Genomic DNA, 27,076 nt, shown 5'->3' on the forward strand with positions numbered 1-27,076 from the left:
TTCCAGTATGCGTTAAGGGGCCTTCAGAGTTAACCACACCCATGCTAACCCACGCGTCTCTCTCTCTTTCATCCTGCAGGAGTATATCAGGAGCATGGATCCTGGTGACCTAGCTGTATGCCTCGTGGCCTACAGAGAGCGAAGGCGACTGAGAAGAGAGTGACAGAGGCTCCTGGCTGCGCAGAGGCAGGAGTAGCACCCTCAGGAAGAAGGGGTGGCTGGGGCTCCCACATATGGTGCCCTAGACCCACAGTGAACCTTCGCAGGCCGGTGCCTAGTGACACCCAGAGTCTATAGACGCGCCTTTCATTCCTGCAGATGACCGCGAACCGGTCTTTCCGAAGACTGTGCATGTCTAGGGAACTGGTCAGTCACATCTGCCACCTGCTGCAGGATTTGGCGCCACAGGGACATGGAGAGCATCCACTGCCAGTGGCTGTGAAAGTGACCGCGGTGCTCAATTTCTACACCAGTGGCTCCTTTCATGGCTCTACAGGTGACCCCTGTGGGATTTCACAATCCGCCACCCACAAATGCATCCACGAGGTCACAGATGCCATCTTCTCGAGGGCACACAACACAGTGCATTTCACCCGGGACCAGGACAGCCAGGATGGAAAGGCCATTGGATTCACCCAGATCTCGGGTTTCCCACAGGTGCAGGGTGCAATCGGCTGCACACATGTGATGCTCAGATCTCCATCGCACCACACGGTCAACTATATTAACCGCAAGGGATTCCAAAACGCATCCTACAGCTGTACGCACAGTTTCCAGGGAGTGTCCAGGACTCCTACATTCTCCGTCGGTCACAGATCCCTGGAGTCTTCAGAGAGGCTGCAGGGTTGGCTTCTTGGGGACAAGGGCTACCTGCAGAGGCCGTGACTGATGACACCCGTGCAGCGGCCTCAGACTGCAGCAGAGCGACGCTATACTGAGGCTCATGCAGCAACTCACAACTTGGTGGAGCAGACCATCGGGATGCTGAAGATGAGGTTCTGGTGCCTGGACTGGTCTGGTGGAGCCCTGCAATACAGTCCGCAGAGGGTGTCACACATCATCATTGTCTGCTGCACCCTTTACAACCTGGTGCTGCAGGGAGACAAGCTGGCTGAGGAGGAGATGGAGGAACTGGAGGTCTGCTCCGATGAGGAGGGCGTTGATGAGGATGAGGGTGAGGGTCAAAGGCGATGATGATGGGGATAAGGTCCTCGCACTAGCCCGACAAGGCAGGCACGCTCGGGAGGCCCTCATAGCTGCTAGATTTGTGAAGGGTGATGACGACATGCAGTGAGGTGACCCCATAGTTCCTCACATCGTATCTGTGAACGTTTGACTCCAGTCTGGCCTACGGCAGTGTGAATACCCTCTGTGAGAATGCTTGTGTCATAGGGATGCAGTGGAGGCCCTAATAGTTGCTCGACTGTTGGAGGATGATGACAACATGCAGTGAGGACACTCCATAAATCTTCACAGCCTCTGAGAATGTCTGACTCCTGTCTGGCCGAGGGCAGCTCGCTTACGCTTTGTGATCAGACTCATATCATAGAGAAGTAGCCATGAAACTTTAAAAGCACCTGATCCTTTGTCCGCCTTCAGCACCTGACCCCTTCAGGAGCCCAGCGTCACTGGTCACAGTTGCTGAAGAGATGGGGGCCAGCCCTACCTCAAAGGTATTTAGAGCGCACAGAGAGAATGAGGGAACTCTGTAACGCCTGCCCACGACATTCTGACAGCAATGACCAGCACCACCGAGGCGCAGGCATCAGTAATGTGTCCAGGGAGTGTGAGGCTGGGCCATCACTTTAGTCTGAAGGCTGCACAAAGCACAGGGAAGAGGCCCTGGGCTGAGACACCTGCCTTTATCTTGTGCAGAAAGGTTTCACATCTGAGTGACACAATTACTGCTCATCAGAACAAGGAGCCAGAGGTGGGAAGACATCCTTGGGAGCTTATTGACAAGAGTGAACAGTATGTACAAGCGATTAAAGTGATCTTTTGAAGGGTGTAGGACTGGGCACCACTGCAACCGCCTCCCAAGCCAGATCAGTGAGGTTGCTGCCCATCCTGTGGCCAGTGCGGGGGTAGAGGACGTCCCAGCGAGCCTCCACTGTGTCCAAAAGGCGCTCAAGGGACACGTCATTGAACCTGGGGGGGGTGGGGGGGGGGGGGGCTGCAGTCTTTTTGCCTTGCAGAGCCAATTCTTTTTTGCAGCAGCCATGGGCTGGAAGCACAGAGAGCTGTGCACACGGCTGGACTGTAAATATAGTGCCTGGCGTGATGAAGCGGCAAGGTGATGATGTGGCAGGCGAATCGGAGCCCGCCCGCCATGGAAATGGCATGTTTCCCGGGAATGCACAATCAATGTGGCGGGTTTGGGATGATACAGCCTGAGAAGCCAACATTGTGGCCGGCAGGAAAAGCACCATTTTACCCGCCCGCTGCTGCACTTAGTGCAAATCTGGGACCATTCTGTCCTATGTTACAGCTAACAGAACAAAAATTACACAGGTTACATTTTTAAAAAAGTGTAAGTAATGCATTCACCATTTTAACTTGACAAGACGGATGGACTTTTCTGCCAAGTTGCTGCCAGTCAACTTTGATAAAATGTCCACCAGCAAGATCGATTAGTAAAAAAACATTATTGCAAGCAGAGTATGTCTACTAGTGCTAGACACAACAGGGCATTCTGTTGATTAATGTTGATTAAAACATTGGTTTCCTTGTTTCATTCTCACAATGATAATTTTGCCAACAATATTCAACAGGAAATAAAATAGTGCTGAATGGAACATTTACAACCCATCTAATAGTGCCGAGTGCAGTGACACAAACAGTACAGGTGCTCAGCTTGGACTCTGTGGCTTGCTATCCTTGGGATTAATTGCCTGATACGCTCTGTAAAAAATGATTGTTGCCTCTTTAACAAAGCTCCGTTAGAGGCATTGTTCTTCATATTTCAAAAAGGAAACATCACTTCAACCTTGTCAAGACTGTGGAATGTCTGGCCTTTTCTTACATTCTTTCCTCACAGCAAACATAAGAGTGCAAAACAATCACTGGGCCATTTATGGCCTCTGGGGTGTTTCACTAATGTTCTCCAGTGCTGACCCCACAGTAAATCAAATGGTCAATTCATTTGCAAACCCACTGCCAATGGTTGAATTTAACTCTCATGTAGTTAAAGAATGAAGCAAAGGATGGTTACAGGGGAGAAGGGGGCCATTGATCATCGTGCCCACAATGGCTCTATACCAGAGCAACTCAGCTAGTCCCACCAACCGCCCCCTCCACTTTGCCCCGTAACCCCACAAATATTTTCTCTGCAGCTAATTATTCAATTCGCTTTAGCAAGTCGACTGGTCGAGCTGTTGCCAACCAATCAGCACCCTTTTCTCATGCAGTATAAATTGTCGCTGCCTTTGAAATTTGGCATTCTTGCATCTGTCCTGATGGGTGCAAGACAAAAAGCTTCAACGGCATATCTCTTTTTTCAGCAATACTGAAATATACTGTTTTACATAATTCATAGCATCTTACTTTATATTAAAATGGCAACATTCAGGTTGCACATGATAATTATAATAAATTAGCATTTTGTACATAAGAGCTAATTTTCCAAGCTGGCAGTGGACCTCATCCAATCAGAGCATGTAACCAAAATGTTGGGTTACAGTGCTCATTGACTTTGTAATTATAATGACAGTCAAAAATATATGGGCAGCAAATGGTGGAGATCTCAGATCTGTACACTCCCCACCAAGAATCTGTGATGTTGAAAAGTTAGCCCTAGGAAGCCTAAAAATCCATTCCATTGTTGAATTGTTCATTCTTTCGAGAAGTACAAAGGTTTATTTTTTTAAGCAAAAGTTGTGATGAGAAGCTGCAGGCCTTGTTCCATTTTATGAAGCTCTGACTCCATAGTATCGGCTTTTCACCTACTCTTGCACTATTACCCAGCCTCTGGCCTGCTCTGATAGCCACAGTATTCATATGGCTAGTCCAGTTCAGTTTCTGGTCAATGGTAATCCCCAGGATGTTGATGGTGGGAGATTCGGCGATGATAATGCTATTGAATGTCAAGGGGAGATGGTTAGATTCTGTCTTGTTGGGACATGGTCATTGTCTGGTACTTGTGCGGTACAAATATCCCATTGATGTGATCAACAAGGGGAAAATGTCATAAACTGTTTCATTTTGTCACTGACTGTTTACATGAAATTCCAGTAGGAGAACGAGAGAACCCCTGTGTAATTATCGGACTTATATACCCAAGAACTAACAAAGAAATACAAAGCAACAGCAACACTGGGAAGAAACATTCAATTTCAGCTTTGAAAAGACAACACTGATTGTTCTACAGATTGCTTGGAACTTTCCATTGTGACATTAGCTTAGCTGCAGTAGTGTCACTTATAGAATACTTTAATTTGGGTTTGAGACAAGTTTCTAAGTTAAGGCGAGTGACATTTCACCATTTAGATCAATTCTGAATCCTGCTAAATGACTACTTCAGACACACTAAAAACAAATTCGCAGAGTATCACTGCTCTAAATCTCCTGCCGAAACGTTTGACTTAATTTTTCGGCCCCCATGCCGCCATGTTTGAAGGTGGGGGGACGGTGCTAGTAAAATTAAGCAGTTGACATTTCCACTCCGTGCCCAACCCCGACCTGTCTCCCATATTACGGCAGGCAGGGAAGGTGTCAGGCAGCCTGACTGCCCTTAGGCCTGAGGCCAATTAATGGGCACTTAAGGGCCTCATTCTGCCTCTGCTGCTATCTTACATGTGGCAGGGGAAGGCACAGGCAAGGTGGTAGCCCAGCAGCTTTCACTGTGCGCGCTGTCCGGCAGGAAGGGGGATACCTCTTTGGGTGGTCTCCATTGGAAGCACGCCCTCCCAAGATGGTATGCCCCGCACCTTTTACCCAACCCTTGGCTTCTTAAGCCCACCTCCCCCCCCCCGGCCTTCCTTGCTATGGTCTCCCAGCTAGGCCTGTCCATAATACCAGATTTACCTCTGGTCCAGATTCCATGACTCTTCTTCCTCAGGGACTGCCTGTAGTCCCAGCACTGGCCACTGCACGACCATGGCACTGTTAAGACCACAGAGCTGCCAGCCAATCAGAGTGGTCAATGGCTCTTTAGGGTGGGACTTCCTCCCAAATGGGGTCGGAAGTCCCAATCTGAAACAATTAAGGCTGCTCTCAGTGTAATATTGCTGTGGGGCAGCCGGGTTTTGAGTGGGTGGGCTGACAGATGACTTTTCAGTCAGTGGGGGTGGGGGGACATGAGGAATACAGCACCCAGTAAAATCCAGCCCCTTGATTCATGTCTTCTAGACCTGACTATTCCACTGCACTCCTGGCTGGTCTCCCACATTCTACCCTCCATAAACTTGAGGTCATCCAAACCTCTGCTGTCCATGCCTTAACTCGCAGCAAGTCCTTTTTCCCTATCACCCTTGCGCTCGTTGACCTACATTGGCTCCTGATTAAACAATGCCTTGATTTTAAATTTCTCATTCATATTTTCAAATCCTTCCATGTAATCGACCCTCTCTATCTCTGTAACCTCCTCCAACCCCACAACCCTCAGAGGTATCTGTGTTCATCTAATTCTGGCCATTTGATAATCCCCAATTTCAATTACTCCACTAATGGTAGCTGCACCTTCAGCTGCCAAGGCTTTAAGCTCTGGAATACCCTCCCTAAACCTCTCCACCTCTCTACCTCACTATTCGCGTATAAGACAGTTCTTAAAGCCTACCTCTTTGACCAAGCTTTTGGTGATCTGCTCTAATATCTCCCTATGTGTCCTGATGTCACACTTTGATTTATAATGTGCCTGTAAATGTTTTATTTCATTGATGATGCTTTATAGGTATAAGTTGCTGTTGTTACAACCCACACTACGGTCTAACACATAAAATATTTGGGACAAAGGAGGATAAGGTACATCAACAACAAATAATTCACAGATTGTTCAATCAAAAGTACCACCTATGGAATGTACCTGACCTGAGCTGTCTAATTTACATTATTAGACTGAGATGTTGTGAGCTTGTTGGATTATCTATGTTGGGCGGGGGGGGGGAGGTTCAGAAAGGAATGCCACCAAATTTTATTTTAATCTTCTTTTAGGAAGTTTTGCCTATTGTAAATCACTTCCCTCAGGAAATTAAATCTGGTGAATAGAGTCTACGAGAGAGGCTGCAGGATATGACTGCAGGAGGAAATGAGTTTTAGTGGATCAAATGATATTTTCTTAAAAATGAAACCAGGAGAAGTTATAATTTTCAAGCTGTGCTTTCATTTCTGCTTCATGCTGAGCATCGACAGTGTCGGTATTTTGGGTTTATTGCATGGACTGGGGAAATGTCAATTTGCTGAGCAGTTCTTCTGTAGTTGCTTTTTATTCTCTATCTCCATTCCTTCAAAAGCCTCTAAAAATGTCTTCATTTCCCTCCTTCTTAAACTGCCTCCTGGTCCCCTTGTGAAACACTTCCTTGAGAGGAGCAGTGTGTAAATTCAGTCTGACTTTACATTACATCCTCTGAGTTTCACTGTTAAGATAGTAAGAGTTCTATAGATATTTAAATAAGAAAAGAGTTAACAAAGTGAGCGTTGGTCCTATAGCGAGTGTGTCTGGGGAATTGATAATGGAAAAGTAGGGAGACGGCAGATGAATTAAACAGGTATTTTGCTTTGGTCTTCACTACAGAGGACACAAGTAACCTCCAGGAAATAGCTGTAAATCAGGAAATGGAAGGGAGGGAGGAACTCGGGAAAATTACAATCACCAGGGAAGTGGTATTGAGCAAATGGTTGGGGCTGTGGGCTGACAAATCCCCTAATCCGGATGGACTTCACCCTAAGGCCTTGAAAGAAATGATGAGCAAGACAGTTGATGCACTGGTTTTAATTTTCCAAAATTCCCTAGATTTGGGGGAGGTTCCATTAGATTGGAAAATAGCAAATATAACTCCTTAATTCAAAAAGGGAGGGAGACAGAAAGCAACAAACTATAGACCAGTTAGCCTAACATCTGTCACAGGGAAAATGTTAGAAGTTATTATTAAAGATGTTATAGCAGAGCACTTAGAAAAATTCAAGGTAATCAGGCACAGTCAACATGGCTCATGTTTAACCGATTCATTGGAGTTCCTTGAAGGAGTCACATGAGCTGCAGATGTACTGTGCTTAGGTTTCCAGAAGGCATTTGATAAAATGCCACATCAAAGGTTATTGCCGAAAATAAAAGCTCATGGTGTAGGGTGTCAGGAAGATCTAATAATTTTCATAATGTTATTTGAAATTTATCGTAAATTAGAGTAAGAGTGGGGTCTGTGTCTATGTGGGGGAGTGGTGTGTGTGTGCGACTATGTGTGTGGGACTTAACTGAATTAAAGACAGCTTGTCTGAAGGCTTTGATGTAAGAAGAGAAGCTAGGTTTGAAATGCTAAATAGGTAAACATGGGTGAAGTTTTAGAATGTGAGGTGTAAAGGGAACATTTGCATTTTTAAATAAACCAGAGTAGCTTGAATTCAAAAGAGGGGGTGAAATGTTACACCTTGCCAGGAGAAGTTAAGAAACAATGTGTTTATTTTTCTCAAATATTACTGGCAAAATTGGTACTATGACAGATTTTTATTATTAGAGAGGTAAAGTCCAAGACATAGTGAAACAATGGGAATTTGCATTCAAAGGGAAAAATATGTATAAAGGAGAGAAGGCTGTGTGTAAGGGCAGGCATTTTAAGATCTAACACAAGTGTGAAAAGCCTCCAGCACCTAAGCCTCAAGCTGCTGTTTACAAGGAACTGAAGTTAAGAAAACTCACCTTGAATTCGACTGTTCAGGGTATGGTGTTACTTTGTCCGGGTCTGTTTAAATCTATGTGTTTTACTGTTGCCTTAATGGAGGTGTAACTAGGAGTTAGATTAATCGGGGAGCTAGGAGTTATCGTAGTAGTAATTTGCAGACCTATGTATGTGCTTAAAATTATTTTTGTCGTTAACAAATGTTTAATTTAGCTTTCTAAAAACCCTCTTAGACTTGGTGGACTTATTACTACTGAATTCAAGGCACGCATCTTGAAATAAATATACAAATTGCAAAACAGTTGTGGCAGTTGTTTCAAGTTTCCCTTTGGGATTCGAACAGCTCAGCATTTACCATCAGCTATGCCATAACAAGGGGGTAACATGCTGGCATGGATAGAAGATTGGCTAGCTAACAGGAAGCTGAGAGTGGGCATAAATGGGTCTTTTTCTGGTTGGCAGGAAGTGATGAGTGGTGTGCCAAAAGGATCAATGCTGGGGCATCAACTTTTTACAATTTATATTAATGACTTGGATGAAGGGACGGAAGGAATGGTGGCTAACTTTGCTGATGACACAAAGGTAGATAGGAAAGTAAATTGTGAAAAGGATGCAAGGAGGCTACAAAGTGACATAGATAGGTTAAGTGAGTGGGCAAAGATCTGGCAAATGGAGTATAATGTGGGCAAATGTGGAATCGTTCATTTTGGCAGGAAGAGTAAAAAGAGAGGCTTATTATCTACATGGGGAGAGGTTGCTGAGCTCTGAGATTCAGAGGGATCTGGGTGTCCTATTGCATGAATCACAAAAGGTTAGTATGCAGGTACAGCAAGTAATTAGGAAAGCTAATAGAATGTTATCATTCATTGTGAGGGCAATTGATTACAAAAATAGGGAGGCTATGCTTCACTTGTACAGGGCATTGGTGAGACCACATCTGGAGTATTGTGTACAGTGCTGGTCTCCTTATTTATAGGAAGATGTAAATGCATTAGAAGCAGTTCAGAGAAGGTTTACGGGATTAATAACAGGAATGGGCGGGTTGTCTTATGAGGGAAGGCTGGGCAGGTTAGGCTTATATCCACCGGAGTTTAGAAGAGTGAGAGGTGACTTAATTGAAACCTTTAAGACCCTGAGGGGTCTTGACAGGGTGGATGTGGAGAGGATGTTTCCTCTTGTGGAAGAATCTAGAACTAGGGGTCACTGTTTAAAAATAAGGGGTCGCTCATTTAAGACAGAGATGAGGAGAATTTTTTTCTCTCAGAGGGTTGTGAGTCTTTGGAACTCTCTTCCTCAAATGGCGGTAGAAGCAGAGTCTTTCAATATTTTTAAGGCAGAGCTGGATAGATTCTTGATTAACAAGGGGGTGAAAGGTTATCGGGTACAGGCAGGAATGTGGGGTTGAGGTTACATTCAGATCAGCCATGATCTTATTGAATGGCGGAGCAGGTTTGAGGGGCTGAGTGGCCTCCTCCTGCTCCTAATTTGTATATCCATATGTTTTCTGCTGATAGGTGAGCAGTCAAACCAGCTCCCAGTTCTCTCGCACACAATGCCTCTCTCAGTGAGAGTATCAGCATGTGTGGGGGAGTGACTCCAGTGACTTGACTTCATCCCTATGGCCATATGCTAGCCCCTATCCTCATAGCTGAAAGCTGGTACTCAGATGGGTGAAAGCATGGCAGCTTAGGTATACTGCATCATCGGACTGCCTTACAGCTATATAACATGTTAACGGTCTTGATCGTAATGTCCTCTAGCTGTCAGTGTCATTTTAATTCCTGCAGATTTCAAGACTATTCCAATACATTCCTATTGGTCGCCTTCTGTGAACCTGAGGTCATCTAAATCTCTGCCGACCAGGTCTTAACTCACATCATGTCCCTTCACCTATCTCCCCTGTGCTTGCTGATTGGTTCATGCTCAAGCAACGTCTTGGTTTCAAAATTCTCATCCTTGTTTTCAAATCCCTCCCTGGCCTCGCCTCTCCCTATCTCTGTAATCTCCTCCAGCCCCAGAACTCTCAGAGCTCTCAGTGCTTCTCTAAGTCTGGTCTTTGAGCAGCCCCCAAGTTTAATTGCTCCATTGGTGGCTGCACCTCCAGCAGTTAGGCCCCAAGCTCTGGAATTCCCTCCCTACACCTCTCCACCTCCCTTCCTCTCTCTCCTCCTTTCAGACTCTCCTTGAAACCTACCTCTTTGAGCAAGCTTTTGGTCATCTGTCCTAATGCCTCCTGATGTGGCTCAGTGTCATACTGTGTTTTATAATGCGCCTGTGAAGTGCCTTGGGACATTTCCTGACAGGAAAGGCACTATATAAATTGTTGTGATAACCACATTCCTTCACAGTTTTCCCATCGTATTTTGTTCATAACAATCTCTATCTCACAAGAGCAATGTCATTGTAATATACAATTTTAAAATGGAGTAAAGGTCATAAAGTGGGGTAAACTGCCTTAACTGCGCTGTCACCCTGATATCCAGGTGGAGCTCTACAGACACAAACTTCTGGCCTTTCTTCTTAATCCTAAGAAGGTATTTCTTATTCGTTATTAGCTTAATATCCTTACTTACACCACAGCATTGGGGGAGGTAGAAGGTGGAGGATGATGATGCTGATCATGAAGAGGCAGAACTACACAAATAGACCTCCTTATAAACTGTGAAAACACTGAGGTGGAGGAGGAAGATGCAAAAGGATCGAGAACGAGGGGGCAAAAGTTTAAAGTGATTTGCAAAAGAAGCAAAAGGAAGAACTTTTTCACACAGCGAGTGGTTTGGGACTGGAATGCACTGCCTGGAAGTGTGGTGGAGGCAGGTTCAATCGAGGCATTCAAGAGCGCATTGGATGATTATTTAAATAGAAACAATGTGCAGGGTTACAGGGAAAAGGCAGGAGAATGGCAGAGTCACAATGCTCGCTCAGAGAGCCGGTGCAGACATGAAGGGCTGAACGTCCTCCTTCTGCACCGTAAGAATTCTGTGATTCTGCGATTCTGAAAGATAATGATAAAAAGAGAGATGGACTGAAAGGCCCCCCACTTCCCCCCCCCCCGAATAATTGCATGCTTCTCTGCCCCAATCCCTTCCAACTCACCTGGTGTCATCGCAATGTTTCTTTGCTCTTATGGCCCAGGCCAATTGTTAATAAGGACATGGCATCAGTTAATTTCTAGGGCACAAGGGTTTTGGAGGAGTGGGAAGCGATGAGAATGTGGCACCTTCCCAGCGCTAGATAATGAGAGGGCTATCTACGATGTAAAGAATCATGGGGATCCAGAACCTACAGGTACCCTCCTGAAAAGATGAATGTTGAAAGGACATTATAGTTAAGGTGCAGACCCTGAGGTCAGACTCTGAGAATGAGGGGCAATTTTCAAAGGATTTCTATTTCCACTATGTTTGGGGTAAATATTGGAAAACTTCATTTTAATAGATGCGCATTTATCAAGTTGGCTGTGACATTTTCAAGAATATCCAATGTTTTAATGAGAATTATTACTGGCATTTTTTTTGATACTCCAATGCAGTACATGAGGGAGTGCTATACTGTCAGAGATGCCATCTTTTGGAGTAATGTTGATTTGAGGCTCTGACTGCTCACTCATGTGGATGTAAAAAGTCCCATGGCACTAGTTTTTGGAAAAGCAGAGGAATTCTCTCCAGTGTTCTGACCAAATATTTATCCCTCAATCTACATCATGAGGAAAATAGATTGTTTGGTCATTAGCACATTGCTGTTTGTGAGAGCTCGCTGTGTGTAAATTGGCTTCTATGTTTCCCACATTACGCTACACTTCAAAAATATTTCATTGGCTATAAAGCACTTTGGGACATCCTGGGGTCATGAAAGGTGCTATTGAAATGCAAGTTTTTCTTTTCTTCTTCGACAAAATGATGAAGCTTAATAGGGACGTAGAATTTAGGAGCAGGAGTAGGCCACTCGGTCCTTAAAGTCTACTCTGCCAATTCAATACGATCATGGCTGATCTGATTGTGTTCTCAATTCCGCTTTCCTGTCTGCACCGCACCACCCCCCATGACCCCTGACTCCCTTGTCCACCAAAAATCTATCTAACTCTCCTCTTGAACCCTCAAATCTTCCTCTCCCCACTTATGAGTGCCTCAAACTGCATTTTTCAATAAATCTCAATAATTGCTGAAAATACACGATAAAACTGCAAAACCTGTCACCTTATGTGACACTGGAATAACCGTTCCCTTTTGACATAAAGGACTGCAAGTTACACTGAAACATATTTTTATACTAACTCCTGACACATTCGCATCCAATAAACACCTTTATCGTGGCTTTACTGGAAGTATTAAAACATTTGTTAAAACGTAAAGAAACAGTTGCATTTGTATAGCTCCTTTCACAATCTCAGAATGTCTCAAATTGACTTACAGCCAATGATGCACTTTGCAAGTGTAGTTACAGGTTGTAATGCAAGAAACAAAATGAGCTTCCACAAACAGTGATGTGATACAAGCCAGTTAATCTGTTTGTGTGATGTGGTTTGAGGGATAAATATTGGCCAAGACAATGGGGAGAACTCCCCTGCTCCTCTTCAAAATAATGCCATGGGATATTTTCCATCCACCTGAGAGAGCAGACAGGCCCTCTGTCTAACATCTCACCCGAAAGATAGCATCCCCAACAGTGCTGCACTCCTTCATTGTCATGTTAACCTTGACTTTTGTGCTCAAGCCCTGGATTGGGACTTCAACACAGAACCTTTTGACTCAGAGTCCAGAGGGCTACAAACTGATCCACATCCAGAACTCATTAAGTCTGTGTTTGTACGATAATATCTGCCAGTTGAGTTTCACACAAACACACATATAACATCTTTGCCAACAGACAAGCAGTAAATCTCGGGGCACCAAGATTTCAATGCCCTTTCTTCGTAATTCCATTTGCTGTCACTTGTGCACAGGAGCACCGGAATATATTTTGAATGATAAAAAATAAGGGTAGTTAGATGTGAAACTTGCTATCACAGGGAGTAATTAAGGCAAATAGCATAGTTACATTCAAGAGGAAGCTACAAATACACATGAAGGAGAAAGCAATAGAAGGATATGCTGGCAGGATGAGATGAAGATGGGTTGGGAAGAGGCTCTTATGGAACATAAACATCGGCATGGACCAGCTGGACTGAATGGCCTGTTTCTGTGCTGTGAATACTTTGTAAAACCATGGATAGAAAACAAACGTTTTACCTGAAACAGCTGACGTTGCTTTGGATGTCTGAGGCATATGGGTTATCCTACTGTGAGCCATGAAGGCGCTCTGAGCTGTGCTGTACGGGGAACTCCTGTCTGATGAGTCAGAGCTTGTATGAGAGAGTCTGTTGTGGTCCTTCAGTGTGGCTGAAGACCTTTCATACCATGACCGCAGTTCATCAGACAATGCAGTTCTGTTTGTGCCCCTCTCAGCATTATCTTTAACAAGGGAAGGAGTCCTAACAATTTGAGAGCGTGATGGCGTCAGCTTTACTGAATCAAGATCATCTCCATGCCAAGTATCCTTATAGATCCCACCTGCGGTATAGGAGTTCGATGTTTTAAATTGTGCTTTCACGCTGTAATGTCCCTCTTGGTCATTTTCCAAACTGCGCACCACCACTGGTGTCGGACTTCCCTCGATGTACAAAGGATATTCCTTAATCCTATACTGGGAGGAAGGCTGGCTCTGGCTGTGAAGGTAAAACCCACTGCCGTTTCCAGTGCCGTTCTTAGCAGCCAGATTGGGCATGCTCCCTGAATTGGAGGAACCGAGATTTCCGGCAGACCGGTGCCTCTGCCGTTCCCTGGCCTTGGATGGCGAGTCCTCAGCCAGCGTGGAGTAGTTGGTATGCATGTGAGCGGGGTAGTAGTGTTCCGAGCTGGAGTGGCTGGTGCAAGAGGAGCAGTCATCTAAAGGGTCAGAGCCATTACTGCTACGAGTCCTTGGGGTGTAGAAATCTGGACTCCCTGTTTCATTCTCTGACACAACCAACTTGCCCTGGGATTCCAAACTGGAGCTCCTGTGTCTAAAGTGCTGTGCTAAACTGTGCAGGCGAGTGGGGCTAATATCAACCGACCTGAAAAAGTGAAAGACAAATTGTTACATTTGGATTGTGTCTCTTAGGGATGTACAGAACCAAAGATACCACCACAGGCAATATGAAAAAGTCCCACCATTTGAAAAACACTATGCACTAGTACATCACTCACGCTCTTTGCACACTTTCAGTCAAATACTGTCTAGTTCCCCTTATTTGCTAACATTCCCAGGCCTGTAATCTCGCAGGCAGTACTGTCCATATATTCGCCAATCTCTCTGTAAAGCAGTTCAACCTAAAATGCGTGTTCGCCTTCTCACTGCTGCGTTTGAATTCATGACACTGTGTGTGTTTATGAGAGCTCAAGTCATCCCCAGCTCTTAGAGTCCTGAACACCTCAAGAAACAAGAGCGAGCTGCTGCTTCTCCAGTGAAAACCTTCCCGGTTTCTGTCATCTTTCCTTAGATGAAGAATTCAAAATATTCATTTCGCTGCTTTTCAGTGTATCCTCTCCAGCAGCATAGTGAGGAGATTTGTACACCAGTTCCTCATGCGGCTCTTTTTAGAAGTTCTTACTGGGAGATGCACTTTATTTTTGACCATACATCCTAAGTTGTTGTTCTGATTATTCACGGCTGTTACAAATTTTGTCAATGGGTTCAGACCACAAGTAACTGCAAACCTATAGACTGTGCTGTAATTTCTATGTTGATGCTAGTAATAGTTCCACTAATTATTCCTCTTTCTTAGTCTCATATCACATTGTATTCATCACATTCATTAACACCAGCTAGCTGCTAGTCCAACTTCCTAATCCATCCAAATATCTCTGTACTGGGACCAGTTGCTCACATTTCAACGAACCCCCTACCAATCCACTGAAAAAAAAACCACTGGGAGCGACAGTTAGAGATTGCTACATAACTTGAAACTGGAAATTAATTTGGCGCATTTTAAAGAATGAAGTTTTAAGTTGGTACAATGGTGCTGGGTGTTGGGAGCACTGATACAGGGAACGACAGAGCCAATCTCATGGTCTTTGACTTGAGAAGGGCCAGGCAGATGTTGGGTGCCCCTTGTTCCTGCCCGAAACTTGTTTGCCATCTCCTGGTAGCTGGTTAAGAGTGACGTTGGCATTGGCGAGGGAAGCCAGGCTGCCCACCCTGGCTCTCTTGTGTACCGAGACTTTGCCCAGGGTGACCAAGGTAAAAAAAAATGTAACTCTCAATGGAAGGTAACATCTGGTTTATTGAGAAGATGGGTGGCCTCATGTGGCATTGCTGGAAAACGCAGGTACCTGAGCTGGAATTGTGAGTTAAAGGTTTCAAGATGGCACAGTCACCCCCACCACCGAGTCGTTCAACCTTAGAATGCACTGCCTGATAGTGTGGTGGATACAGATTCAGCGATGGCCTTCAATAGGGAACAGGGTAAACATTTGAGGCAGGAAAAGTGGCAGTGAAACAGGACTAGAGTAGGGGAGTGGAGGAGTGGGAGTAACTGGATTGCTCTTCGAAGAGCTGGGGCAAATTGAATGGACTGAATGGCCTCCTGTGCTGTACTATCCTTCGATTCCATGATATTTGGCTCTTGCACTCTGCCAATCACTATGGGCAAAGATTTTAACTCACTCAAAACCCACTCTTCTACACAGAATTAAAATTGGGCCTAAAAGGGCAAACTCACTAATCCTACACGGCAAAATGGGAGCTGTGCTCAAATACAGTGCAGGCCTTACTGCTAGTGTGCTAGTGTTGTAGCCTCCCCACGGCCTCCAACTTGCACATCCCTCAATTTGGGATCAATGAATTATCCTTAGGGTTTTTTTCTTGATGATACATGCTTTTGATGTTTGCAACTTCATAAACATGTTAAAAATAATGCAGTTTTGAACAGTTGAAGCCAGCACATTCAGCAAAATACCAACATCTTGATTCTACAGAAATATGCAGAGTGCAGTGTATGGATATATCTTGAGAAAAAAGGTGCGAGAATATGGATACAAGTTCAACTTCCTTTATAAGAGCAAAATAAAATATGCATGTCAGTTGTTAATGGAAATGTACGGATCGGACTGCAGCTGAAAGGGAAAGGTTGTATTCAATCACCCATTAGACTAGGTTAACCCAAAGAGTTAAAAATACAAAAGTAAAATGCGACAGACGCTTAAAATCCAAAATAAAAGCAGAAAATGCTGGAAATGCTCAGCAGGTCTGGCATCATCTGCAGACAGAGAAACAGAGTTAATGATTCAGACTGATGACCTTTTCTCAGGAGTGGAATGTTAGGGACATAACAGACTTTAAGCAAGTGTAGAAGGAGGGAAAGAGGAGACGGGGGAGAACAAAAGGGAAGATCTGTGATAAACTGAAGGCAGGAGAGAGTAAATGATAAAAGGGATGATGGTGCAAGGCAAAAAGGAGATGGCAATGGGACAAGTAAGGAAACAAAAGGTGGGTCTAAGAAGATGTGTAAGTGGAAAAAGCCGAATCATAACCAATAACTGAGGAGTGAAAAATAGAAACTGAGATTATCATCTGAAATTTTTGAACTCAATGTTGATTCTGGAAAGCTGTATAGTGCCTAGTTAAAAAGCTAGCTGTTACTCTTCAAATTCAGGGTGAGCTCCATTAGAATGGTGTAGGAGGCTGAGAATAGAGGGTGCAGAGTGAGAGCAAGGTGGAAAATTAAACGACAGGTGTCATTGTAAGAATTAACTGCCTGAAAGAGTTATCTGTCCTTCACTGATGGAGCTTGCCTATATTTTCACAGTTTCTTGCTTTCAGCTTTCAGATTTACCGGATTGGCATTTCTTCCTCTTACTTCCAAGAGGAAATGTAGGTTATTTTTCAGGTCACTTACCGTGTGGAATGGACATAGGGGGGACTTCGAATCTGTAGATCCGGTGTGGATGGCATGCTGGACTGGGAGCAGTTCCAGTGAGGAGCGCTTCTTATAGGGCTGCTCTGCAGCGATCCACCAGCTCCTGCCTCTGCACAGCTCCCTACACTGGGAAACCGCGTGTGTCCACTCCCCAGGCTAAATAATAACACAGAAACAGAATGTCACTGAAAGGGTTTTAGCTCAATAAATTATTGCAGGTTTCGTTCAAAATTAAGGTGGAGTTATGTCCAGCAAACGTTGGCTAGAAGCGTTACGAGAATTGGTCATAGAGTGTGAGAGACACACTCAAGTGCTTTCTGCAGCAGCTGAATCGCTGAAGTGTTTTGCATTTTTGAATGGGTTTCCAAGGCACGAGATAATTTGTAAAAGTTTATCTGTTGTGGAATTTTCACACTGAAGTTTGTATCGCCATCACCAACAGCATTGTGGCTGTCACGCTGTTCTCAATTTTAAAAACCTGTTCTAGGTATTGGGGGTGAGTCTGACCAGCCACATTTACTGCCCTGAGGACATGACAACAGCTGGCTGGACAGACATAGAAGCTTGTTAGGCTACTGCAGGTGGCATTAAGAGTCAACCAGAGTCATGCACAGGCTGACAAGACTCCCTTTATTGATTAATGACCCTGTTTGGCTTTCTAATGACAATCTGGCAACTATTATGACCATTTCTCAGATGCTAGCCCAAAAATGTACGAGATTTATTCAGTTCAATTTCCTAACTCGTCATGAGAACCCTTGAACTCATGGCCCGTAGGCTGACAGCTCAGGACCATTTCCATTAACACTAGAGTGCACCACATAGCAGGGAAAGCAGCTATGTTGCAAGGTTTGATCCAGAATCTGAATAGGAAAAGAAAAATGTACTGAATTTACCACAATTTACCACCTTCATGAGCTATGTTTGAACATCTTAAATGAATCAGAATCTTATTCATTCATGGGATGAGTGTTGCTGGCTAGACCAGCATTTATTGCTCATCCTTAATTGCCCTTGAGAAGGTGTTGGTGAGCTGCCTTCTTGAACCGCTGCAATCCATGCGGTGTAGGTACACCCACAGTGCTGTTAGGGAGGGAGTCCCAGGATTTTGACCCAGTGACAATGAAGGAACGGCGATATATTTCCAAGTGTGTGGCTTGGAGAGGATTTTGTGGTATTGGGTTTGGAATGTGCTCTCAAAGGAGCCTTGGTGAGTTGCTGCAGTGCATCTTGTAGATGGCACACGCCAGTAACGGAGGGAGTGAATGTTTAGAGTGGTGGATGGGGTGCCGATCAAGCAGGCTGCTTTGTCCTGGATGGTGTAGAGTTTGAGTGATATAGTTGGAGCTGCACTCATCCAGGTAAGTGGGGAGTATTCCATCACACTCCTGACTTGTGCCTTGTAGATGGTGGACAGCCTTTGGGGCGTCAGCTTGTGCCTCGTAGATGGTGGACAGCCTTTGGGGAGTCAGGAGGTGAGTTACTCTCTGCAGAATTCCCAGCCTCCGACCTACTCTTGTAGCCACAGTATTTATGTGGCTAGTCCATATCAGTTTCGGGTCAATGGAAACCCCCAGGATGTTGAAAGTGGTGGATTCAGTGATGGTAATGCTAAAAAATGTCAAGTGGAGATAGTTAGATCCTCTCTTGCTGGAGATGGTCATTGGCTGAACTGCAAGTGTTGACAATGCTGGTTCTGTCAGGCAATCGCCATCAGTGCCTGGATATTAATTTTAACGGCTGTGTAGAAGTTGAGGTCAGATCGATTGCCCTGTCCCATCAGCTGGAAATGATATGCAACATTGGTCACTCTGAGAAGGTGAAATATCCCAGAAGCAAATTTCACCCAGAATTAAAACAAACACTGCACATTTTAGGCTAAATGGAAGTTATTTTGCTGAGCACTGGAAAGGTAATGATTTGGGCCTTTTAAACATGAATCAAAATTCTGTTCTTAAGAAAAAATGCTTGTAGATACACAGCACCTTTCATGACCTCAGGATGTTCAAAGCTCTTTGTAGTCAAGCACTCTTGAACTGTAGTCACTGTTGTCACGTAAGGAAACTCAGCAGCCAATTTTCACACAGCAGGATCCCAAAAGCAGCAATGAGAGAAATGACGGAACTATTTTTTTCTTTATATTATGGCGTTCATTGAGGGACAGATATTGGCCAGAGGGCAAGAACTCCCATGCTCTTTTATATTTATTTCAAGGTGATTATCTAATATAGTTAGGCTGTTGTGTTTTAAAAATGTGTAATTCGAAACTTTTATAACTTGCAGAAAGAAAAAAAAAACGATAGATGAAAAGAAAAATTCACAGCCCCTAGACTCTCTAAAAGTCATGTCAAAAACACAGACTGCGCTGCATGGTCTGACACATTGCTTCACATTGGCTCTTCAACATCTGTGGCAAGTTAATAGGTCTCTGCAAATATTTTCTTTCGAACAGAATCCCTCTCAACATTGGGAGCTATTGGGATATTCAGCCCCAGGGTTCACACGCTGTTCTGCAATCTAACATGACTGTATTTTCACTGATTTTGTGCAGGTGTTAAGTTTATCTGTGGTTGCCTCCCGCTGACATATTGTGCTTAATGAACAAGAGAGGAATAGCTACACGCACCACACCTCCCCCACCTCTTCAACCCCAGTAACGTAAAACACCGTTTTTAATTAATGGAAAAGCCTGGTACAAAGGTTTTAAATGCCTCCCCTGCTCCACACTACCCTGGGGGCAAGAATGTTTCTGACTCTGGGCCAAAATGCGAAAAGTGCTTCGGGTACAAACAGTTAGTTCAAAGTGTAGTCATTGTTGACACGGGCAGCAAGTAAGAATGATCTTACGGTTTTGAGGCCGTTTATTGACCGGGAGACCAGCAGAACTCTCTGCTCTTGCTGAGTGTCAGGGAATTCGATGAAACTTGAACAAAGGGGCCGCACCTGATACTACAGGAGTACACAAGAACCGATGCATTTCTCTCAATACCACTGGAACAGACCCAGGTCATTTCCTCGTGTCGGGTAAGATCCATTTGGTGACGTTAACTGAGCTCCTCGTGATGACGTTAATATCAGCCAAGTAATATCAGCCGGTCATAAACCGAGTCTGGTGCCATTTCGAACAGAAGCGAATTCTGCCCGTAATGGTGCAGTCTCTCTGGTACTGTTGTGACTCACCTGGAGTGGCTGTGGGAGCCACGTTTTTTGACCTTTTCATATGGTTCATCTAAGGATGACTCCTTCCACATTTTTGGTTTGATAGGTGACTTGTCGTAATCACTGCGATGGTAGTGCAGCTGCCGTAGTCCATCCAGTGACTGGGGGGGAGGAGGTCTCTGATGTGAGGGAGGTCGTGGAGGGAGGCCTTTGTGTGGAGACTGTACCGGCGATGAAACACTAGTAACATGACAGTCTTCTGCAAAATAATGAAACATGGGAACCTAAGCACTGGGAGCAGGAGTAGGTCATGCAACTCACTGGCCCGAATTTTCACAGAAACCGACAGGCTTTGCGCCTTAGCCAAGCTGGCGGTGGAGTCGCGATTCCCGAAGTCCCACCCCCCGATCCTGGCTCCCACTATTTTCAACTGGGGGTGGGCTGTAGTCTGCATATCTGTGGTTCACTGAGCCAGCGGCACATATGAAAACGCAGCTGCCTTCAAACAGATGCAATTTTTTGTTAGCAGGATGTCCAAAACATGACATGTGGGCTTTAGATATTTGAGCAAAAGGTCTAAAGCTGCAGGAGTTATTTGGCAAGGTAAAGTGCCCTTTGGGATTGGTAAAATTAGACATGAATGTGCATAAAAAGTGCATAAGCTCAGTGGAACTGTCAAGCTGTCAAGGCATTTAAATCCCCAAGCTCTTTAAATTTTGGGAAAAAAATAGCCTGTTGTGGCTGCTTGCAATTTCACTAGCGGTTTGTTGACATAAGCCTGAGGGCTATCATTATGGGATTAATGCCGCATGATTGATTCTACAACCTATCATTATCACAGTGGGGGGTTGTAAGTTCACAGTTTGATTCACAGCTCCAAGTAATTATAAAGTCTTTGATGTGGGGCTATAAGTACAAACGTTTGTTTTCATAAGGGATTACATACTTCACTGAAATGTTTGTTTTGATTATGGATTAAGTACCTGAAGGAATTTAAAAAGTACTGAAAGTTTTTTTTTTCATTAATAAGAGTGTTTCTTTTAGGAATAGTGAAGTCATCATTAGGTACTTAGAAATTATTTGATTTCATCTCAGCATGGGCTCTGAGGTCTGCTCATGGTGGATACTAGGTGAGTTTGCATGGAAGATGTAAGGGCAAAGGGTGGTGGCTGGGGTCATGGGTTGACATGAATTGGCATGAAGTTGGCAATGGGACTGTAAAGGGCCATGAGGGTGGGTAGAGGGGCAAGAGTGGGATGAGTTGGCATGGTGAGGGCATGGGGAGTGTGAAGATTGAGGGGGTGTGAGGGGTGAGGGCTGCTTTTGGTTTTATTGTTTTTTATAAAGCTGAGGTAAAGTGCTGGAACCACCCAGGTGAGCCTATTAAACAGCCCACCTCCACACCTGGCAGCCCCTGTGGCTGCCTCCCCACTGTTTCCAGGAGCAGCAGGCCCAACTCCCATTAATACCCAGCTCCCCAGAACAAAAATCCGAATATCCAGGGCACATTCTCACAGAATCACACAGTGCAGAAGAGGCCCTTCGGCCCATTGAGTCTGCACCAACATGTGAGAAACACCTGACCTACCTACCTAATCCCATTTACCAGCACTTAGCCCATTGCCTTGAATGTTATGATGTGCCAAGTGCTCATCCAGGTACTTTTTAAAGGATGTGAGGCAACCCGCCTCCACCACCCTCCCAGGCAGCGCATTCCAGACCGTCACCACCCTCTGGGTAAAAAAGTTTTTCCTCACATCCCCCCTAAACCTCCTGCCCCTCACCTTGAACTTGTGTCCCCTCGTGACTGACCCTTCAACTAAGGGGAACAGCTGCTCCCTATCCACCCTGTCCATGCCCCTCATAATCTTGTACCCCTTGATCAGGTTACCCCTCAGTCTTCTCTGCTCCAACGAAAACAACCCAAGTCTATCCAACCTCTCTTCATAACTTAAATGTTTCATCCCAGGCAACATCCTGGTGAATCTCCTCTGCACCCCCTCCAGTGCAATCACATCCTTCCTATAATGCGGCAACCAGAACTGCACACAGTACTCCAGCTGTGGCCTCACCAAGGTTCTATACAACACCAACATGACCTCCCTACTTTTGTAATTTATGCCTTGATTGATAAAGGCAAGTGTCCCATGTGCCTTTTTCACCATCCCACTAACATGCCCTCCACCTTCAGAGGTCTATGGACACACACACCAAGGTCCCTTTGCTCCTCAGAACTTCCTAGTGTCATGCCGCTCATTGAATACTTCCTTGTCAACAATTCAGGGTTTGAGGAATTGGAAATTTTCCTGGCTCTATGCCCCCAACCTGGGAGCGAAAATTCAGCCCATCGAGTCTGCTCCACCTTTCAATAAATCTTGGCTGATCTTCTACCTAAACTCCACCTTCTCACCCTATCCCCATATTCTGAGTCCCTAAAAAATCTTCAACCTCTGTCTTGAGCATTTTCAACCACTGTGCATTCACAGCTCTCTGTGGTAGAGAATTCCAAAGATTCACACCCCTTTGAGTGAAGAAGTTTCTCCTCAACTCAGTCCCAAATGGTTGACCTCTTGTGACCCCCTAGTTCTAGATTCCCCAGTCAGGGGAAAACAGCCTTTCAGCAGCTACCCTGTCAAACCCTCTATGAATTTTAAACATTTCAACAAGATCCCCTCTCATTCCTGTAAACGGCAGCGAACATAGGCCCAATCGACTCAATGTGCTGCTTTCATCGTTTGCAGACACTCATTAGCTATTTCTCCCTGCTTTTTAAATCCACTTCTATGTTTTAAGTTATCTACCCGACAGTTTGCATATTGAAGTTGTAGGGAAACAGAAACTATCCTTCTATGGTGTTTGCTTTGGGGATTCCTAAACATGGTGACGTTGTGCCATAGCTGTGGAAAGAAAGTGAGGAGTTGGATGACTAAACAACTACTCAATAAGCTGTTCCCTGTAAAATTACTTCTAATAAGATAATAAAATGACCTGATGATACTGCGATTATGGTGATCACCCAACACGAGACACCGAATGAAGGGGTTACTTACCATCCTCAAGAACCAGGGCATCCGACAGTGAGCTGTCTTCTGAGCCAATGTTTGCTTCTATGGAGAAATCAGAAAAGAAGTACAGGAATTTTGTAGTGCAAACTATAGGAAGGATTAACCAATGCAGTGCAGTTTGCTTGATCAGCACTTGCTGCGCCAGTGATTTTTCACCCCTTCTGTTCCTGATCATGGTTCTACCGATGTTGAGAAATGACAGGCGGATACAGGTGCGTTGCCAAAGAGATGGAAATCGCAGATCTGAGTGTTCACTCTATCACACCCTTCCAATTTCTCGTAACTGTATAGGTTATCCTATAGTGAGTATATTGATACCAAGACATCAAGGGGTTTAATTTACACCATGTATGGACTAGTTAAGGCATTCATGTAGAATTAGAGTGATACAGCAGACGAAGAGGCCATTCGGCCCATAGAGTCCATGCTGGCTCTCTGATGAGCAGTCCATGCCATTCCCCCACTCTATCCCTAAAAACCTTTAAGATTATTTTCTTCAATTGCTCATCTAATTTCTTTTAAAAATTATTTGTCTCCATTTTCATAGGCAATGAGTTTCAGTTCAATACCACTCACTATGTAAAAAGGTTTTTCCTCATCTCTACCCCTGTATCTCTTGCCCAAAACCTTGCACCATTGTCCCTGAGTCCTCATACCATCAGCCAATGAGAACAGCTTTTCTTTGCCCACCTTATCTAAACCTGTCATAATCTTGCACACCTCTATCAAATCTCCCTTCAATCTCCTTTACTGCAAGAACAACTCCAACTTCTCCAAACTAACCTTGTAGCTAAAATCCCTGAAACCATTCTGGTGAATCTCCTCCACACCCTCTCAAGGACCCTCACATCCTTCCTAAAGTGCAGTGACCAGAACTGGACACAACACTCTAGCTGTGGCCTAACCAGAGCTTTATAAAGGTTCAGCATAACTTCCCTGCTTTTGTGCTCAATGCCTCTATTTATGAATTCCACAGCGTTCTGTTTTAATACAGTTGTTATACAGTTCTGATTAATGGCTGTGTTAAAATAAATGATACATAAACATGTTAAAGAACGCAGAAGTTATATCTTTCAGCAACAACATCACAACTCACCCTCTATGATTAAGGATGCCCTCTGTGTGGGTTTCTTTCCAGACCTGACCCTGTATTCATTGATGGCGTTTTCAATGTCCTGCAGTTTCTTAAGTGCATTTAAGTAGGACATCTTTCTTTGCTTCTTCATCTTTTTGCTGACATTAGGGTCAGTGGCAAGGCGCCGTGCTGCCTCAGTGATCTGAGACTGGATGGCAAACTCTCTCTCTAGTCTTTCCAGCTCAACCTCCTGGGGGGATAAGGCAAACTTCAATCACATTTTTCTCTTTATAAGATCCAAAGAGAAAGAAGCAGGATCGTTCTCACATTCATTAGCAGCGGCTGTACAGCTATTATTACCTGGGAGTCTGTGGATTTTTTTTTTTAAAATCTCTGCAGCAAGAGGTAATTAAACAAATGTCAAGCAACACAAAATAAATTCTCAAGGCATCCCAACACCAACACAATTCATCCTTCAATCGGAAATGCGAACAACGTTTTCAATTTTCAACCCTCAGAACCTCTATCTGGTTTTGCTTTGAATGGAGATTGATGGCGCAAAACAAGGGAGACCTCAGGATTATGACTGGGAAAATATTGAACAGTGCACTGGGTTAGTGAGGGGTATCTTTCTGAACTGGGGCCATTGCTGAGAGAGCACTAGTCTGCATATACCTGTGACCTACACCAAAAGTGCTACATTCCTCAGCATGACATTGCTTAACTTAACCAGCTGTAAAATCGTTATGAAAAGGTGCAGAGCATGGCACCAACTGTAAGGCCCATCATGAGCGAGAGTTGCATAGACTGTACAGCACTTAAACAGGCCATTCAGCCCGACTGGTCGATGCTGGTGTTTATGCTCCACGTGAGCCTCCTCCCACCCTTCTTCACCTCACCCCATCAGCAGAACCTCCTATCGTTTTCTCATCTACACATCTAGCTTCAATTCTCTAAGCTAGCAATGATGAGAAACTTTGGCCTACCATACATCCAACCAAAACCAGCGTGAAACTAAACATATAGGTCCAGATGGTCGCCGTGACGGTGAAAATCTCGGAAATGGCCGGAAATTCGAAGTCCCACCCTGGAGTGGAGTTGGGGCAGGCCTTCATGATGCAAGACAAATTATCAATGATACTCTGAAACAGTCTGCATGCTTGAGAAAGCTAATGGTGCCTTTCAAAATGTGAACTTTCTGGTTAAGATTGTCCTACAAATATATTTCACTGAGCAGTAATATATTCACACATATCATACATATATTAACATTTATCATATCAATACCAAGAATGATTTTGTGTTGTGGCAAGAACATGGTAGTGTTATGATTCCCACTGTGAACATTGAAAAAATAAATAAAAGAATGCTATTTATAAAATTTCCTTTGTTAAGCTAAGATGAGCCTTTTGCTTTATTGACCAGGAGACAGCTGGTATTTCTTCCTTGCAAGTGCTGAGTCTCAACATGTCAAGAATGTAGCAGAGGTATAACATTATTCATGCAGCAATGTAAAATTGCTAAATGCATCATTGATTAGAATAATCCTCAGTGTATCTGTGTACTTTCAGGCACTGTGTGCGCCCACGCCTGCACCTGCTATCAAAGCATCGCCTCGAGGTAGTAAAGGAGACCCAATTTGGAACCAGTGCCTTAAAAGTGATGATGGATACTGTTTGTCAATGTATAGCTGGATCCATACCCCATATAAACCAATATGTCAGGGTAGTGCCTGCTTCAAAATAAAACAATTTCAGGCCAATGTCTCAGGGAAGTGTGGGATATTCTACATCAATTCCCAATACCTACATTACTTCAAAACCAGTGACTCATGGCTGTGTGAGACTGTTTGGGACCTAGATTCCAGAGGTTCTGGTTCTCTGGTGGTTGGTGGAGTGGCACCCAGTCACTCGAAGCTGGCAAGAGTTTGTTTAGGTCTAATGAGGGCACTTTGGGCATAATTCCCAGGTTCACAATGCGGAAGGAGGCCATTTGGCCCATCAAGTCTGCACTGGCTCTTTGAAAGAGCTTTCCACCTAATCCCACTCCCCTCCCTTATCCCTGTAACCTTACACATTCTTTCTTTTCAGGTAACAATCCAATTTCCTTTTTGAACACCTCGATCGAACCTGCTCACCACCACCCTCTCAGGAAGTTTGTTCCAGGCTGCAACTACCCTCTTGGTGAAAACATTTTTCCTCACATCACACTTACTCCTTTTGCCAATTAGGTTAGTCTGGGACGGGCTCTGAAAGCACTGCCAAGGCGTGTAGACCAGGCAGAAAGTTCACCCAAGTGATCCATACACCCCCCAAAACAGCAGAATTCCAGCTGGAGGGCAGAAGCAAGGCCTCCCCATCATTCCTCAGATCAAACTCACACTTTTAACCCTTTACCCTTCTCCAAAGCAGCCATTTCTACTCCTTTTGTGTCAGTGCCTAACCCTCCACCTGCTTCCTGCTCCAAAACCAATGCTGCAGAGTGCTCCAGCTGATTCTGTTCGCTGATGTACAGCTCTCCGTACAACCGGAGCCCATGCAGCCCAATAAGATCACAGCTTTGATTTCTGGAGCTGAATTTACGGCTTTGCCGAAGCCGGAAACTGAGGTGGTTGGGACTTGAAGATTACAAGGCCGGCTGACGTACCGGCTTCCTGAACCTGTTCCCGGTGTTGCCTATTTTGGCTAACGCAAGTTCAGGGCCCAGCAGGACCGCTCCCCCCAGCAAGGTTGGGGGGGGGGTGGTAGGGGAACAGGCTCTTAGGCTCATCAACAGCCTTGTTAGCCAGAGATTAAGGAGGCCAACTTGGATTTCCCAGTCAGCCTCCAGTTTCCCGATGCCACAGGATCAATTGCCTGCAGGTGGGCACCCGCTGGCAGGCCAGGAGGGGCAATACTGGTCTACAGCCCCCGCCCCCTTCCTACCTGGTGGGAGTATAGCAAAAGGCTGCCGTGTAAAAGGTGTGAAGAGGCTCCCACCAACCCACACCACCACCACAATGGTGGTCTGGCTGAATTTT

General features: G+C 44.8%; 1 protein-coding gene across 3 annotated transcripts in view; it reads right to left on the minus strand.

The window, feature by feature from the left end:
- frmd4a (FERM domain containing 4A) overlaps positions 1-27,076 on the minus strand; it is a 559,644-nt gene that overhangs the window by 9,293 nt on the left and 523,275 nt on the right. For all 3 annotated transcript variants that reach the window (XM_041203005.1, XM_041203004.1, XM_041203006.1), the window contains 5 exons: positions 24,079-24,307; positions 22,968-23,024; positions 19,939-20,176; positions 16,738-16,914; positions 13,052-13,914 (listed from right to left, as the gene is read on the minus strand). In XM_041203005.1, coding sequence (XP_041058939.1) covers positions 13,052-13,914; positions 16,738-16,914; positions 19,939-20,176; positions 22,968-23,024; positions 24,079-24,307 — 1,564 coding nt within the window. The remainder of the gene's footprint in view (positions 1-13,051; positions 13,915-16,737; positions 16,915-19,938; positions 20,177-22,967; positions 23,025-24,078; positions 24,308-27,076) is intronic.

This window comes from Carcharodon carcharias, chromosome 13 (assembly GCF_017639515.1).
Source record: "Carcharodon carcharias isolate sCarCar2 chromosome 13, sCarCar2.pri, whole genome shotgun sequence".
Lineage (NCBI taxonomy): Eukaryota > Metazoa > Chordata > Chondrichthyes > Lamniformes > Lamnidae > Carcharodon > Carcharodon carcharias.